The following is a 16,707-nucleotide window of genomic DNA, read 5'->3' as shown; positions in this document are numbered from 1 at the left end:
AGTTCTTTCCGGCAGAGATTTTAACAAACAGTCAAACAAAAAATAAATAAAATTACTAACTTAATGATATCAAAAATGTTGAAGGTTAGATGAAAAAATTATAAGCATTTTCTTATCCACACTACTCTATTAACTGTATGTATTCACAGATATGTCAATGCTGAATCCACAACTGGCACATTAATGGTACCATGTGTAAGAATCAGAATAGCAGGCATCAGAGAAATTTGTGATCTTGAGAAAACCAGTTTGCCTTCAAATTCCTAGCATAAAAAAGGTAACTGAACATGAATAACTCCTTGGTAGTCTGGAAAAATATGATAGTTAAATGGGATGGAGTACTACTGATAGCTTTTCAGCTATCAGTAGTGGCTTTTAAGGTTACATGGGAGAAAGCTTCAGTCAGCTTGGTGAAAGACAGTTAATTCAGTCAGTTCACAGAGAGAGTGATCATTATGGGGGGGGGGGGTAAGGGCAATACAGACTGAAAAGAATAAGAATCAGCCAAAAGGAATAGAGAGAGTTAATTCTTCTGGAATATCAGGGAAAACTATCTTGGGCATCATGCAATCAAAGAAAAATCAGAACTGAGGGTTTTGGATTTGTTAACAGTGTCAGTAACATTGTTAATGAATTACTAAATTAGTTTTATTTATTCTCAGTTTTTATACTGAGTTTTAATTTCAGAAATGTTTTAAAGAATTTGAAGTTGTGAATTATGTAGTTATTTCAGAATTTTTATGAAGTAATTAATGAACATTCCCCCCCCCCCCCCCTTGCTTGGCATGCAGGATTCTACAATGGCTTGGAATAAATTGGAAATTGGGGTTGGAATTTCTGCCTGGACAATACAATCTGTTGTACATACATTACTGCATTGATGGGTGTTTGGGGCTTGAAAACCCCTGCAGAGATTGTATTTCTTTAAGACTGGCTATTTTTTCTGAAAAATAGCCATTCTTAAAGAAATACAACCTCTCCATGACTTTCAAGCCCCACCAAAAGCTTGCCATCCTTATATATTCTATTAAAGATTAGCTCCCTCCTCTCTCTCTGTGCCTGGAGTATATAAAGTGCCCTGTTCCTGCAAGTTGGCCTACTATGGACAGACAGGAAAATAAGCCAACATCTGCATGGAAAAACACAAAAAAATACATCTGCAGTCATGACAATCAGACCACACTTTAGACATGGTTCATGGAATTAACTGGAAAAATACCACCATGCTCCACTGCAGTTGCTCTCAGAAATCGGCCTAATTTATATAAATATGGTTGCACTAAACTTCCCAAAATATGGGAAACGCTAATACTTCTAGATCGGCTATAGCGGCTCATACTATGTGGATGTTTTACAGACAATGGTACAGCACGTCAAAAAGGAAGCATCATTGCTGAAGAATGGCTTCTTATTGTTCGCGATAATGCAAGACCACATATTGCTGGTGGTGTAGTGGATGTTTTGCAGAAGAACAATATAGATATCCTACCACACCCTCCATACAGTCCTAATCTCGCACCATGCGATTTCTGGCTGTTTCCTCAGCTCAAGAAACCACTAAGAGGCTGCTATTTCGAAAGCAACAAAGCATGTGTAAAAGCTACGGAGACGGTTTTGAAAGAACTCTTAAAAAACAGACTTTCACATGTGTTTAAGAAGTGGATGAAACGTTGGGACAAATGCATCACGTCTCACGGTAGTTACTTCGAAAAAGACCATGTAAATGATGACGATTAAAGGTAATCTGTTTTCTGTATAAATATAGTCTTATAACTTATTGAACAGCCTACGTACAAGATTACCAGTTTTGTCTTTTACTGGAACAGATCGTTGCTCATGTACTGTCCTTGCTGCTACCAGTACAGACATCAATCTCACTGCAATCGAAGCTCTCAGCTGTTCTGAATACTAAACTCTGTACTATTCTCTTTGATATTTCAGAAACCTCTGTTCAGAAAGAATTCTTAAAAATAAACACATCAAAAGGTACAACAGTCTTCTGGATTCTAAATCTATTCCTTTAGTTCAACCTCTCCATACAGTAGCTAACATGTAGTCAAATAAGGCTCAGTGATGCATTAGTGCCCTTAGTCTCAGCCATAATTTGGCCATTGATCTAAATCAACTACCAGCACTAAACCTAATGTTCAAATCAAATGTGATATTCATAATTTGGTTCCAGAAATAGCTAACAACTTTAGGCTTGACATTACCATCATTCTTTCTTGATCTTTGTCTCTAAAAAGAAATCTACCATCTCCCCAACTCACAGCCTTCCTGGAAACTGGATAACAAAGATAGTATTATTATTATTATTATATTATTATGGGCAATTCCAAGGAGTCCTTAGACTCAATGGGGGGGTCTAAACATCATGTCAAGAACTATCCAACATTTGTATAGTTTCTATCATACTTTGCTTTAAACTCATTCACAATCATGGCACCCACAACAGACTTTGGCAACGTATTCCACTCATTCACTACTCTCCAAGCAAAAAAACTAGTTCTAACACCATTACTAACTACACTCTTATTCAGTTTCCATGGATTGCCCCTAGCTCTCCCACCACCACACCTGTTCTGAAAAATTTCGTCTGAATTAATCTTGTAAAAACCCCTCAGTAATTTGTATGTCTCAATCATATCATCCCTTTTCTGCCTATCAACCAGTTTTGGTAGATCCCACAAATCTTCAACCTGTTCTCGTAAGGTTCATTCCATAGACCTGTTACCATCTTGGTCACTTGCCTCTGGATCCTCTCTACCTCCCCATCAAGAAGAAACCATGGCACCCAGATCTATATGCAGTAGTCAAGGTGGGGGTCTTATCAAGGCTTGATAAAGAGGAACAATAACCCACTTGTTTCTGCTCATCAAAGTATTCTTCAATAACAAAGTAATCTGATGAGCTACTTTAACCACTTTTGCTATGTGCCTCCTAAACATTAACTCCATATCCACTAACACTCCCAAGTCTCTGGCTTCATCAATTTCCTGGAGTACAGTTCCACCAGTGTGGTATACAGCTGGTAATCTTTTCACCCCAAAATGCATAACCTTACACTTTGCCACATTAAACTGACATCCATTCTCCTTTGCCCAGGTTGCCAATCTGTCCAAATCATCCTGCAAAATTTTGACATCACCTGTATTAACTATTGCTCTACCCAACTTTTCATCATCGCCAAATAACTGAATAGTTCCTCTCAGATCCTTTCCTATATATCTTTAATGTACAAATTAAACAGCAGCAGTCCAAGAACAGAACCCTGTGGCACATCACTAGTCATAGGCCTTCTTTTGGACTCTACTCCTGAATAAACTACTCTCTGATATCTCTCCATCAACCACCCTCTTATACATCTCACCAACTCTATATCCATTCCCATGAACTGCAGTTTACTAATTAGAATTCCATGTGGTGTCCTAAAAGCTTTTGCAAAGTCCAGCTGTATCACTGTAAACACATTACCTTTATCCAACTCAGATGTCACTGTATTATAAACATGAGCAAGTTACTGAGGCATGACCTACTCTTCACAAAACTATGCTGCCTCCCATACAGTATCCCATTTCCATCTATCCATTCCTTTATTTTGCTCTTGACCAACTTCTCCAATACTCTGACAACAACTCCTAATATGCTGATCAACTGGTAATTTGCTACATCAGTCTTAGAACCTCCTTTATGCAATGGAAATATTTTCCACTCTTAGTATAGTCATCACCAGAGCTGATAAGGGAAGTGTTATTATTAATACCAGTGAATACAATAGAAAAATGGATATCATTCTCTGAAAATGCTTCACCTATAGACTTTTAGATTACAATCCCACCACATCTCAGATCAAAAAATTGAAAAGTCTGCTCAAAATAGTTTCTTCCTGGCTTCCTGAAATCACAAAAAATCCCCTCAAACCCTTCAGTTCTGAACATAATTAGCAAAATAACTAGTCAACAAGCTCTCTTATCCCCCTCCCACTGGTCATACCGCTTCCTATATAAAAAGACTATCCATTTCAAACCTTCTATTGAGAATTTAATGTTGAATAGTAGAGATATTTTGGTTAGCTTTGATATCACCTCACTGTTCAGCATATTCCCTTAAATGACACCTTATCACTTATAAAAGAAAGTTTTTCTTCCTGATATTACTGAGCAGTTTTCCTTTGCTATCCATTCTGGATATTTCTCTTGGAAGCACAAAATTTATAAACAGATAGAGGATACTTCTATAGGTTCTCCCCTCTCGCCTTCCCTTGCCAATTTTTTTCTAGAATATTTTTAAAACAAGCTCTTGACTCAGCCCTTCTCAAACCTTATCTGGTTAAGATATGTGGATAATATGTTCTTCATTTGGAGTTTCAATGGATAGCTAACGCACTATACTAGTTAATAAGGCTAGAAAATACCTCCTATTGTCAACAATATTTAAAAATACTGTTTGTTTTTGCAAATGGAAAGCAATTGGCAACTATATTACACCAATTAATGTATAAAAATAATGTACAGTAGTTGCTAATAAACCATTTCTGTTACCCTAAAGCTTTGCCGAGGTTTAAGGCTAGCAAGTTTCTTTGCAGCAGCATCGATAGAATTTGCAGCACCAAGCAATTCTGTTTCTGCAATTACTGTTGGATCATCTGGATCAACCCAATCAGATCCTAATGCAAATAAAAAACATATGATCAGAAAATAAAATAACGAACATAATCAGCAATCTTAATTTATTATCATTGAAAGTCAGACTAACATATTTGGAACAAGATTTCCAAGAAAATGTAACTACATAAATAGATATACACTCGGGTCTCTTTTTATGCAGATTTGAAGTTATGTGGTGCATGCCCACAGATACGAGACCTTTCGACACTTCTGCGCATGTCAACAGAAGGAGAATCCATTCCGATCATAGGGTAATCCAGTGTTTCCCAAATTTTTCCTACGACGGAAACACTTCACAAATCCTGAAATTTTCATGGAACACCTTGGTTATTTTGTGATGTATTCATTAATAATTAATTGCTAATTTAGCTGATTTTTTATTATTAATTAATAATTGATCATTAATTATTAATTAATAATTGATTTAATTTGGCCCAATGGAGGGGAAAAAAGCAATTTCTTTGGAAATGAAAATTGCAAATTTAGATCACTTAGCAAAAGGAGAGGGATCTACTGGGATTGGTAAGCATGTTAATTTAGGCGAATCTACTATAAGAGCAATTAAAAAGATTGAAGTTGCAATAAGAAAATCTGTAATTTCTGGCACAAAACTAAGTGACAAATTATCATCGTACTCAAGAGATGCTTTATTAGAAAACATGGACCAAGCGCTCGCAATTTGGATTGAAGAATTAACTCAGAGGGGAATTCCTATAAGTGGTTATTTAATTAAAGAAACAGCTCTTACTTCCGCTTCCCAGACTGATAAGAATTTTTGGCTAGCAAAGGATGGTAAACCAGGTTTTTTAAAAAAAGGAATGCACTTCATAACGTGAAGATTACAGGCGAGGTTGCAGCAGCAGATGAAGAAGCAGCCAAAATTATTGAAGATGGTGGATATTGTCTCAATCAAGTGTTGAACGCTAACGAAACAGGATTGTTTTGGAAGAAAATGCCTAGTCGAACTCACATCGCAAAGTCTGAGAAAAAAGCAAGTGGGTTTAAAGCAAGCAAAGATCGAGTAACGTTGTTACTTTGTAGCAATGCATCAGGAGATCAAATGTTGAAACCCCCTGCTAGTAAATCGATTTCTAAGACCACGTGCTGTAAAAGGCAAAGATTTAAAACAGCTGCCGGTACATTGGATGACTAATACAAAGGCCTGGGTAACAACTGCTGTATTTATTTACTGAATGGTTCAATAATTGCTTTGTACCAGAAGTGGAAACATATATGAAGCAAAAAGCTCTTGATTTTAAAGTTTTATTAATTGTTGACAATACACCAAGTCATCCGCATTTAGAACATCCAAATGTGCAGGTAGTGTTTTTTCCACCCAATACAACAAGCATTATTCAGCCATTAGATCAAGGCATAATTGCTACTTTTAAAAAAATATTATGTTAAGCACACTTATCAATTTATATCGAATAAACTAGAAAATGAATCATTAACAGTAACTGACATTTGGAAAAAATTTTTTATTTTGGACTGCTTAAATCATGTTGCATCTGCTATCGCTGAAATAAGACCACAAACTTTAAATGCTTGCTGGAAAGCAGCTTGGCCTTGAAATTAACTTGCAAAGGTGGAAAGGTCGAAACTAGTCTGGGTAGTGGCCCTTCCCTTAATGCATAACATTATACATATCCACAAGGAGATGTGTTTTGTATTATGGGAGATACTGAGATAGGAGTGTTGGTAGCTTGCTCCACCTTTGCAAGGAGTTGTCCGGTATTGTACCACTTTACGCCAGTCCTGAAGATACTTTCAGGTGCAAACTTTGTTTGCACACACTTGGATAAAGGATTAAACCAAATTTATTATAGTCTGACCGAGTGAAAATAAACTTTCAACATGTTTCTCTAAATCCAGATTAATTTAATAAAAAGGTGGCACATCGTTTGGCAGCTCCTATAGGAGGAGATGACCTTGCTAATGCTTCTGCCTTGGTATCTCCACTTGGGCCTGGCTCCCACTGAAGAGACCTCAATAAAGGTCGAAACTAGTCTGGGTAGTGGCCCTTCTCTTAATGCATAACATTATACATATCCGCAAGGAGATTTGTTTTGCATTATGGGAGATCCTGAGATAGGAGTGTTGGTAGCTTGCTCCACCTTTGCAAGGAGTTGCCCAGTGTTGTACCAGTTTACCCCAGTCCTGAAGATACTTTCAGGCGCAAACTTTGTTTGCACACACTTGGGTAAAGGATTAAACTAAATTTATTAAATGAATAAAGCTTTAAAACAAACTTAATCATTCTTACTTTCCTCAATTTTCATAAACTTTTTTTATGCAATTTTAGGTTTATTTTAATTCATTGCTTTGGTTTTATGCAGTTTTAGAAAATTATGGAATGTATCCCTGATTTTTCAATGTAAGTTAGGCCTTTTTTGTGCGATTTTTTATATGCAGTTTTCTGTGGAACGTATCTACCGCATAAAAAGAGACTCGAGTGTATGATGTGTGTGTATATATATATATATATATACAGGGTGATCAAAATTAAAGTATCCCTATTAAGGCCTTGTGGAGTGCCACCCAGTTTTTCAAATGCTGCAAAACTTTGCAGGAATACATCGTTCATCATGTGGAAGCGATATCTGAAGAAAAAAAAAAGTTGTTCCAAAATTCACCATCAAGGGTGCTGTGTGTAAGAAGAAGAAAAGTGACATAAGCATAAATAACATATTTTTATTCACTTCTATTATGTATTCACGGGCTGCACTGTTCGACGTGCTGCCCTTCCAGTATGCCACAAACTACATCCTTTGCACAGTATGTTCAATGGCAGAATGCAGCTGTTGGGACTGATGTTGTGCATATTATGCAGGTGCTGGCAAGTTATCAGGATGATCATGATAAATCCTGTCTTTGAGAAATCCCCAGTACCAGAAGTCACAGGGGGATCAGATGAGGTGAATGAGGCAGCCATGCAGTGTGAAATGCATGGCTGATCATGGAGTTCTTTGAGAACATTACACGGAAGCCAGAGTGGCTTCCGTGAAATGTTCTCAAAGAACCTCCTGTACAAATTGACTGATGTGTTGAGGGGGGGTCCCATGCTGCATGAAAATGACTGAATCCATGCACAAGCACTGCTGTAGCTGTTGCACAACAAAATTATTTATCATATCAAAATACCTATACTTCTTAGCAGTAATTGAGCGGGTCACAGGACCCAATTACTGAATGTCCTAAAAGAAGAATGATCCAATAATAAATGAAGCTGTAAATCCACAGCAGACAGTAACTTTCAGTAAATGCAAAAGAATTTGTTGGATCGCATGTGGGTTTTGTGTAGCCCAGACCCAGCAGTTGTGGATATTCACAGGTCTGTTCAGGTGAAAGTGACCCTCATCTCCCCCCCCCACACACACACACAAAATCATTCTTGGCCATGCAGCATCCTATTCCACTTTAGCAAGGAATGTTAAAACAAATGTCAGTTGACTTTCAAAGTCCTGCAGGCACAACTCCTGTATCAGGATTATCTTGAATGGGTAGAAATGTAGAATTTTCCAGACAGTTGTGGAAGGAACATCCATGTATCCGGATACAGCATGTGCATTCCATGAATCAACACTGTTATTTATGGCCTGCTCTACAACAGCAATTTCATTCACTTGTTGTGAACTGATTGGTTTGCTACCTCTGCTAGGTCTAACTCCAAATGATCTGGTTTCTTCAAAATGACTAATCATTTCCATTTGCAGAGCACATGGAAATAGTGGACTTCATCGACATTTGTTCAGGAGATGAAATTCACAGTGCAGCAACAGCATTGCAAATGTTTAGATGGTACAGCTTCACATGCAAAGCACGTTGGGACAGATTAGTGCCACCACTGTGAACAGTATTAACAACAAGAATGAAGGGAAAAATCCCATGTCCATCTTTTTAAAATCCTCCTGGCACCTGCAGAGTTGCATGCTATGCAAATTCCATCCATTTGATGTTTGCAATGCACCCCTGGTGGCAAATTTAGGAACTTTTCTCAGATGCTTCGGTATGATGCATGATGTATACCACTGCAAAGTTTCACAGCATTTGGATCACTGGATGGTGATCCACAAGGCCTTAAATAGGGATACTTTAATTTTTATCACCCTGTATATAAGACTGAATGATAAGATAAAGTGGGTTACATGTCACTTTCCATATTTAAAACTGTGCATGTATGATTGTGCAATATATTAACAAAACTATCATCGGACAACCTGAACTTGAGTAGTGTGTGTGTGAGTGACAGGTCTCATTTAAGCAGGAGACCAATTCATGAAGGCTGAGATATGAACACCAAATGATCACTTTTTTTTTTCCATTTTGTATGTTGACCAAAGATTAAAAAATGTTTGCTTTATAAAAGTTCCACATGTAGAAAGATTAAATTATTTGAATGTTTAATGATAACAGTTGGTTGGCATCATCTATCAAATGGCGACTTGCTAATTATGTTAGTTAAACGTTGAGAGTTTATTTTTCACTTGGTTAGACTATAATAAGTTTAGTTTAATCCTTTATCCAAGTGTGAGCAAACAAAGTTTGCACCTGAAAGTATCTTCAGGACTGGGGTAAGGTAGTGCAACACCAGGCAACTCGTTTCTCCACCTTTGCAACGAGTTGCCTGGTGTTGCACTACCTTACCCCAGTCCTGAAGATACTTTCAGGTACAAACTTTGTTTGCTCACACTTGGATAAAGGATTAAACTAAACTTATTATGTTAGTTAAACAGCTGTACCAATGTATATTTCTTTTATCTGCATATATAAATAAACTTTTATGCTTTGAAAAACAATCCAACACAAGAGGAATATAATATTTCACTACACTAGTTAAGCTAAAATTAACAGTTGCTACAGACCTAGCAGTTCAATTGCAAGGTATGATGAAATGCATCGCCAATTTCTCCTGATGGGTACTAAATGAGTGATCGTTATGGTTGCCTTTACTTATACAAACATTGATCGGATAGAAGAGAAATTTCATGACAAGAATAAAACAATTTATTGAGTTATTGTGAGACAGCTTTCTCAAGCAGCACATGAATGAAGGAACTCAATGTCAAAGAGTGTTAGATTTGTTCATAGCATCAGAATGGGTCTCTTGTTAAGAATATGATTGTTTTATCACTATTTGGTGACAATTTTCCTGGGAAGTAACTAATTATATTGATGTTCCAATTTGGACAGGTTATATACTGAACTACAAAGTTGGAAATTATGATTACCTTAGGAGAAGCCTATGTTTTGTGCTATGGTATCAGTAAATGAATGGGAAAGATATCAGCAATGCATTGGAATCTTTGAAAAAGTGTTTAAATGAGGCAGTATGTGTAAACATATCCCTAGAGTTTGAAGAATAAATAGGATGGGAGTGAAATGGATGTGCAACATTATTAAGTAAGAGATCCATGAGAAGGTTATATGGAAGGAATATCATGAGAATAAGAGTGAGAGGAGTTATGAAATATATGAAGTGCAAATCAGGAAAAGTAACTAGTATTGTGCAGAAAGCTAAATTGGAGTATGAAGGCTATACAGGCTAAAAGCAATCCAAAAGAATTTTATCATTATGCCACAAGTAAAAGAAAGAATGAATGTGGAAGAATAATTTTAATGAATGCAGACAGTACTCTAATGTCAGAAATTAATTTGATTATTCAACGAATGAGTGCTAACTTTTTCCTTAAGTGTTAGACGGTGATCAGCATTCATTTTAGTAAAATTTTGGAGACGGTGTTAGGAATAATTACTTTAATTGCCTGCCAATTCAACCTTCATATTAATTATATGCTTCATATGCTAAAGTGACAATGATTTGATCAACCGTTATTCTACTGGCCTGACCTCTAGTGAAAAAAAAATCAAACTACAAAGCTATATTCTATTAATAACATCATCAGAAAACAAATTCATATCCATAGTTTTAATACAGCAAAAATTGTGGCCTAATCCATAATTTAACATGCGTGTTGCTATATTAGAATTAAGATCCCAGATTACTTACAGTCATAACTATAATTAACTCCTAGACCAAAATGTTATATGAGTAGAATATGTGCCATCCATATTCTTGGGATTTTTAGACCACCATTATTGTTAAGAATTTCACAGGCCTCCTTAAATTTACGCTCATACAACATTTTGGTTTGATGTAAACAACAGGTGCCTTTCCAGTCAATGTGCTGTTTATGTTCCTTTTTTCTGAGAAGAAATGTGCGTCCTGTTTCACCTAAATAGGACAAATTATAGGTGCAATGAATATGGTATACTCCAGGATGGGCTAGAAAAGGAAGTGGATCCTTGGATGAGTTGAATAAGTTTTTTAATTTTAAAGAGGTTTAAAGGTGGCAATAAGTTTGTATTTCTGTAGTATTTTTTTTAATTTGTCTGATATCCCTTTAATGTATGAGATGGCTACAGTTTTATTGTAATTTAGTTTATTTTTAAGTGGAGTCTTGTGAAGAATTTTGCTGATAGTAGTTTTTCTGTAGTCATTTTTCAGGAAGGTATTGAAGGTACTGAAAATGGTTGCCATTTTAATGCTAGTAAGCATTAGGTAAGAAACAAAAGCTATTTTGAATGAGCCAAATACAAAAAATTTGCATCATAGTGAAATAGTACTTGTGGTTTCTAACCTTTTGCTAATGTTCCTGACCAAAACTTTTGTCCTCTCTGTTTTCATCCATTTTCAATTTCCCTCCAATTCTTGCACTGATGATTATGGAAAATGTTTTCTTACCATCCCAAACTTATAGCATACAATTGTTGCTTTGATTTTAAGCTAGAAAGGGAATGAAAGAATCTTGTCAAATTTGAATGCAAAAAGTCTTCTGGTTCTAATGGCCATTTTTTTAATATTTTCTGAAGAGTGGTGCTCCAAAGATGAGTTCAATTTTGCTTTGATTATTTATATTCTGCTATTCTATTGTTATCATGTTATTTGAGGCTATTTGGTGTGAGATTGAGACTGGCAGAATAAAATATACAGTTGGGTGCTGCTATAGACCAGGTGATGGAATAGATGGTGGAGATAGTATGCATAAACAAATTGATGAAATGAGTGGAAGGAGGGTAATTATTATGGGGTATTTTAACTATGGTAACATTGATTGGGAGGAGGAGAGGACACATGTGAGGAAGGAAATTGATTTTATTCAATTATTAAGGGATAACTATCTGAGACAGCATGTAATTGAAAATACTAGGGGTGTGAGAGTGCTTGACCTGGTAATAGCATCTCACAATTTGACTGTAATGAATATGACCATGTTGCCACCTATTGGTGAGAGTGATCATAAGGTCTTGACCCTGGGAGGTGGCTAAAGGTGTGGAATTTTTGATTAAGACAGGGTATATGTGGAATTACCGTGCTGGCAAGTATGACAAGCTTAGGAGGTTGCTTGGATCAGTGCCATGGCATGTACAACTGCAAGGGCTGGACGTCAATAGAGCATGGGAAGTGGTCAAGGAGCATTTACAGGTGGTTATGGCTGATTGTATACCTAGGGTCCGAATAGTAAAACAAGTAGGGGTTAAATGGATGAATAACACCATTAAGCTTGAGCTGCAAAAAAAGAAACAACTGTGGAGGGAATTTAAAGAAAGGGGTGACTTGCAGGCACACGAACGGTATAAAGTGCAGGCCAGAAGGGTAATGAGTGTGGTAAAAACAGCAAAAGCCGATTATGAAAGGAAACTAGCTATGCAAGCAAAAGAGAATCCCAAACAGTTCTTTCAATATGCTGCAAGCAAGAAAAAAACTGTACATGGCAAAATGATTTTAAGGAATGACGATGGTAAGGAGGTCACTGAACCAGTCGATACAGTTGAGTTACTGAGCGCGCACTTTGCAAAAGTGTATCATCCAGGTGGTGACATTGAAAAAATGAAGGAGCCATTAGTTTATAGGGGAATTGTGATGAATGAAGTGGAAGTGAATAGTCTATTACAGAACCTTAATGTGAATACATCTGTGGGATTGGATGGTATACCGGCACGGGTCTTGTGTGAAGCGGCTAGGGAATTATCAGTGCCCTTGACCATGTTGTTTAATCTGAGTCTCGGGTCTGGTTTAGTCCCGAAGTGAAAAGAGGGGAAAATAGTTTCACTGCATAAAGGAGGATCCAAGACTATGGTTGCAAATTACCGACCGATCAGCATATCAGGAGTTGTTGTCAAGGTCTTGGAGAAAGTAGTCAAGAGAAAAATACAGGAATAGATTGATGAAAATGATATACTGTACAGGGGACAGCATGGCTTTGTAAAGGGTAGATCATGCCTGAGTAACTTGCTCAAGTTTTATAACAAGGTGACGGCTGAACTGGATAAGGGAAATGGGTTTACAGTGATACTGCTGGACCTGGCAAAGGCATTTGACAGGATACCACATGGAATTCTAATCTGTAAACTACAACATATGGGAATGGATATAGGGTTGGTGAGATGGATAGGTGGGTGGTTGATGAAGAGATATCAAAGGGTGGTTTATTCAGGAGTGGAGTCCAAAAGACGGCCTGAGACTAGTGGGGTGCCGCAGGGTTCTGTTCTTGGACCACTGCTGTTTAATCTGTTCATTAACAATATAGGGAAGGATCTAAGTGGAACAGTTCATTTGTTCGCTGATGATGCAAAGTTGGGGAGGGCGATAGTGAATGCAGAAGATGTCAAAGTCTTGCAGGATGACTTAGATAGATTGGAGTTCTGGGCTAAGGAGAATGGATGTCAATTTAATGTGACAAAATGTAAGGTTATGCATTTTGGGGTGAAAAGATTAGCAGCAGTATACCACATGGGTGGAACTGTACTCCAAGAGATTGATGAGGCCAGGGACTTGGGAGTGTTGGTGGATAGGGAGATGAAGTTTAGGGGGCACATTGCGAAAGTAGCTAAATCAGCTCATCAACTCGCATGGTTGTTGAAAAATACCTTGACGAGCAGAGGCAAGCAAGTTATTGTACCTCTGTACCGAGACTTGATAAGACCTCATTTTGACTACTGTGCCCAGATTCGGTCATCTCCGTTCCTTCTCGATGGGGAGGAGGTGGAGAGGATCCAGAGGCGAGTGACTAAGATGATAGCAGGTCTATGGAATGAACCATATGAGAACAGGTTGAAGATTTGTGGGTTGCAGAAACTGGTTGATAGGCAGAAAAGGGGAGATATGATTGAGACATTCAAATTGCTAAAAGGATTCTATAAGATTAATTCAGAGGATATTTTTGAGATCAGGACTGGTGGTGGGAGAACTAGGGGACACCTATGGAAGATGGGCAAGAGTGTGGTTAGCAGTGGTGTTAGAGCTGGGTTCTTTACTTTTAGAGTGGTAAACGAGTGGAATAAGCTGCCAGAGTCTGTTGTGGGTGCTATGACAGTGAGCGAGTTCAAGGAAAGGTATGATAGATACTGTGAAAATGTCGTATAGTTGTGTGGACATGATGCTTAGGGCCTCCCTCGATGAGTCTAAGGACTCCCTGGAGTAGCCCGAAAATAATAATAATAATAATAATAATAATAATAATAATAATGTTATTGCATTCCTGCAATGAGAACAATCTCATTTCAGTTTATTTCTAAAATAATGAAGAAATCAATTAACTATCAACTTTTATATTTACAATTTTTTCTGGAAATATCTCAACTTATAATTTTTTATTTTATTTTTATTTTTTAAATGTACATGTATGCAACCTACACATGAAAGGGTGCAAGACCTATAGTATATTAGTGCTGTGTGCAGACAAGAAGTTAAGAAGAAATGAAGAACAGCCAAAAGTTATATTCTTTGGGGAAGACATTGTGAAGGAGGCTGTTACAAAGAAGTGAGGTAAATGGAATGAAAGGGAATGCAGAGAAATTAGTTTGGCAAGTTTCCAGCTAGACTGTAAATGTGTGTGTTGACAGCAGCTGCTGCTCTTATTCTTATGGTTTGGAGGAAAGTGAAGAAATGATAGTGACTAGTTAAGCAGAACACTGTTGATTTAGAAAGGCCATATCTCAATAAATAATCATAACAGTGATTTACTATATATTGTACCACATATCCTCAAGTATTTATGAATTTTATATGACTAAGCTGAAAGAAACACAAAAACCTCAAGTAAATTATTCTTATTTGTTTTAAAATGTTCCAAATATACACAGCAGAAAAGATTCAACAAAAACACAACAAAACATCAGAAATACAGTAACTATCATTATTCTAAAAAAGAATTACTGCAGTTTGAAACTGTTCTGTACTTTTTTTTTTTTTTTTTGGTATTGTTGAGCATGTATGTGTTTGTTGGTTGAATAACAATCTGAGGTTTACATTCAGGTGGTCAAGGTTGAGTTTTATTTTCGTGGATACACTGAGTAGGATAAGGATCCCCCCCCTTTTTTTTTTAAATTTAATTTTATAATTTTGGACTTTTATTTCTTTTTTTCACATGATCTAGAAACCCTGTTCTAGAGACAAAACATGGAATTCTTTCAACCAACTTCAGGTCTTGGGGGCAGTGGTTTCACATTGGGTGATGAAAGTTTGATTAGAGGAATATGTGGTTCAGATTTTGTGTTCCTTGAAAATTTTTGCTAGCCTTGTTGTAATGGAGCTGATATATGGGAGAGACATATCCTCTTTCTACTATTAATTTCAAAATGAGCTTGTGGATGATATGAAATCTGGTAACATTTCTTCTTCTTTATTTTTTCCTCCCTTCCATAGCCATTCTTCTGGAAAGTGGCTGAAACAAATTTGAGTTCTTTGGTGATTTCTTCTTCATCATTAACGAGAGCATGTTGGCTCATGCTCCTAGTGTTGATATGATGCCTAGTTTTTGGGGTTGATAATGATGAAACCGAGCATGTAAATACTTAATTAGTGTTGGTTAGTTTTTCTGTTTATTGCAATCTTCAACCTCTGTAAATACTGAGAAGGTCTAACATCCAGAAAGGGAAGAGAACAACTGGTTTATAACTCTGCCATGAATATGATTTTTGAATATTGGATGTTCAAATGATTTAAGACCTGGAGTGTATCCTAACCATAACTCCATATCAAAAACACATCATTATTGTATCTTTTCCAGAATCTTGGTTGCAGTGTGTTTATGGCTCTTTCTTCAAATGATTCCATATAGATATTTACCAGCATGCATGTGATAGAAGTTTTTTCATTGCCAGGCCAGAATTTTGCTTGTAGATAGAGTAATTGCAAGTGAAATCATCAGGGGACAGAAGCTACATAAAAGCAAGCTTTTTTTTTTTTGTCACACTATCCTTTAGGAAAATTCATTTTTTAGCTCAAGCATCATATTGTTGGATCCTGGTTCTTTTTAATCTGTACTTTGGATCCGACATGTTAGTCACTATGATGTTCTTAACCAAAAAAATAGTTGCTAGTTGATTTCTAATTCAAATATAGAGAAAATTTATATTTAAAGACTGCACCACTCTATATCTGAATTAGTTCAAGAATTGAAGAAAAATCAACCTTCAACTATTTCTCCTTAAATATATACTGGCCGAGTATATTTGACTTACTTAATTTACCCGCTTTGGTTCGAATATTTTATGAATGGTGCAGTAAAAGAGATTCAGGCAAAATACAACTTTAGATAAACAAAAACAAACATTTAATTTTAAAATCACAAATTTTACACTTAAGTTTAAATCAGTAATTAAGATATCACAAACATTTTAACTCCTCAGGTAAATTCAATCATTCAACTCATACAATGGTAAATCTGTTGTCTCTATAATACAGTCTTCTCACAGTTCCTTAAGTTCCAAATACAACAAAAATTGCAGTAATACCTCTTCACCAACAAACACTTTTAAATATACACTTTAGCCAATTCTCCGCAATAGTTACTGTTAATATAAGGAAATTCTAGGATGAAACTCACACACTTTTCTGTATAGAAATATTAATGGTTGGAATAATCTTACCGATAATCTTCTATCTTCATCTACTTATACATATACACTTTTTATAACTGTAAACACTTTAAACAGTAAACGACACTCATTAAAATAATTCTTCTAAGCAATAACT

General features: G+C 36.4%; 1 protein-coding gene across 1 annotated transcript in view; it reads right to left on the bottom strand.

The window, feature by feature from the left end:
- The window catches only part of rhea (Talin_middle and talin-RS domain-containing protein rhea), a 709,058-nt gene that overhangs the window by 36,053 nt on the left and 656,298 nt on the right, over positions 1–16,707 (bottom strand). The window contains exon 56 of the mRNA XM_090405775.1: positions 4,542–4,666. Coding sequence (XP_090261901.1) covers positions 4,542–4,666 — 125 coding nt within the window. The remainder of the gene's footprint in view (positions 1–4,541; positions 4,667–16,707) is intronic.

This window comes from Typopeltis vanoorti, chromosome 15 (assembly GCF_054136105.1).
Source record: "Typopeltis vanoorti isolate ZY-2024b chromosome 15, IOZ_Tvanoo_1.0, whole genome shotgun sequence".
In the NCBI taxonomy this organism is placed as follows: domain Eukaryota; kingdom Metazoa; phylum Arthropoda; class Arachnida; order Uropygi; family Thelyphonidae; genus Typopeltis; species Typopeltis vanoorti.
This window is presented reverse-complemented; position numbering and strand designations above follow the sequence as displayed.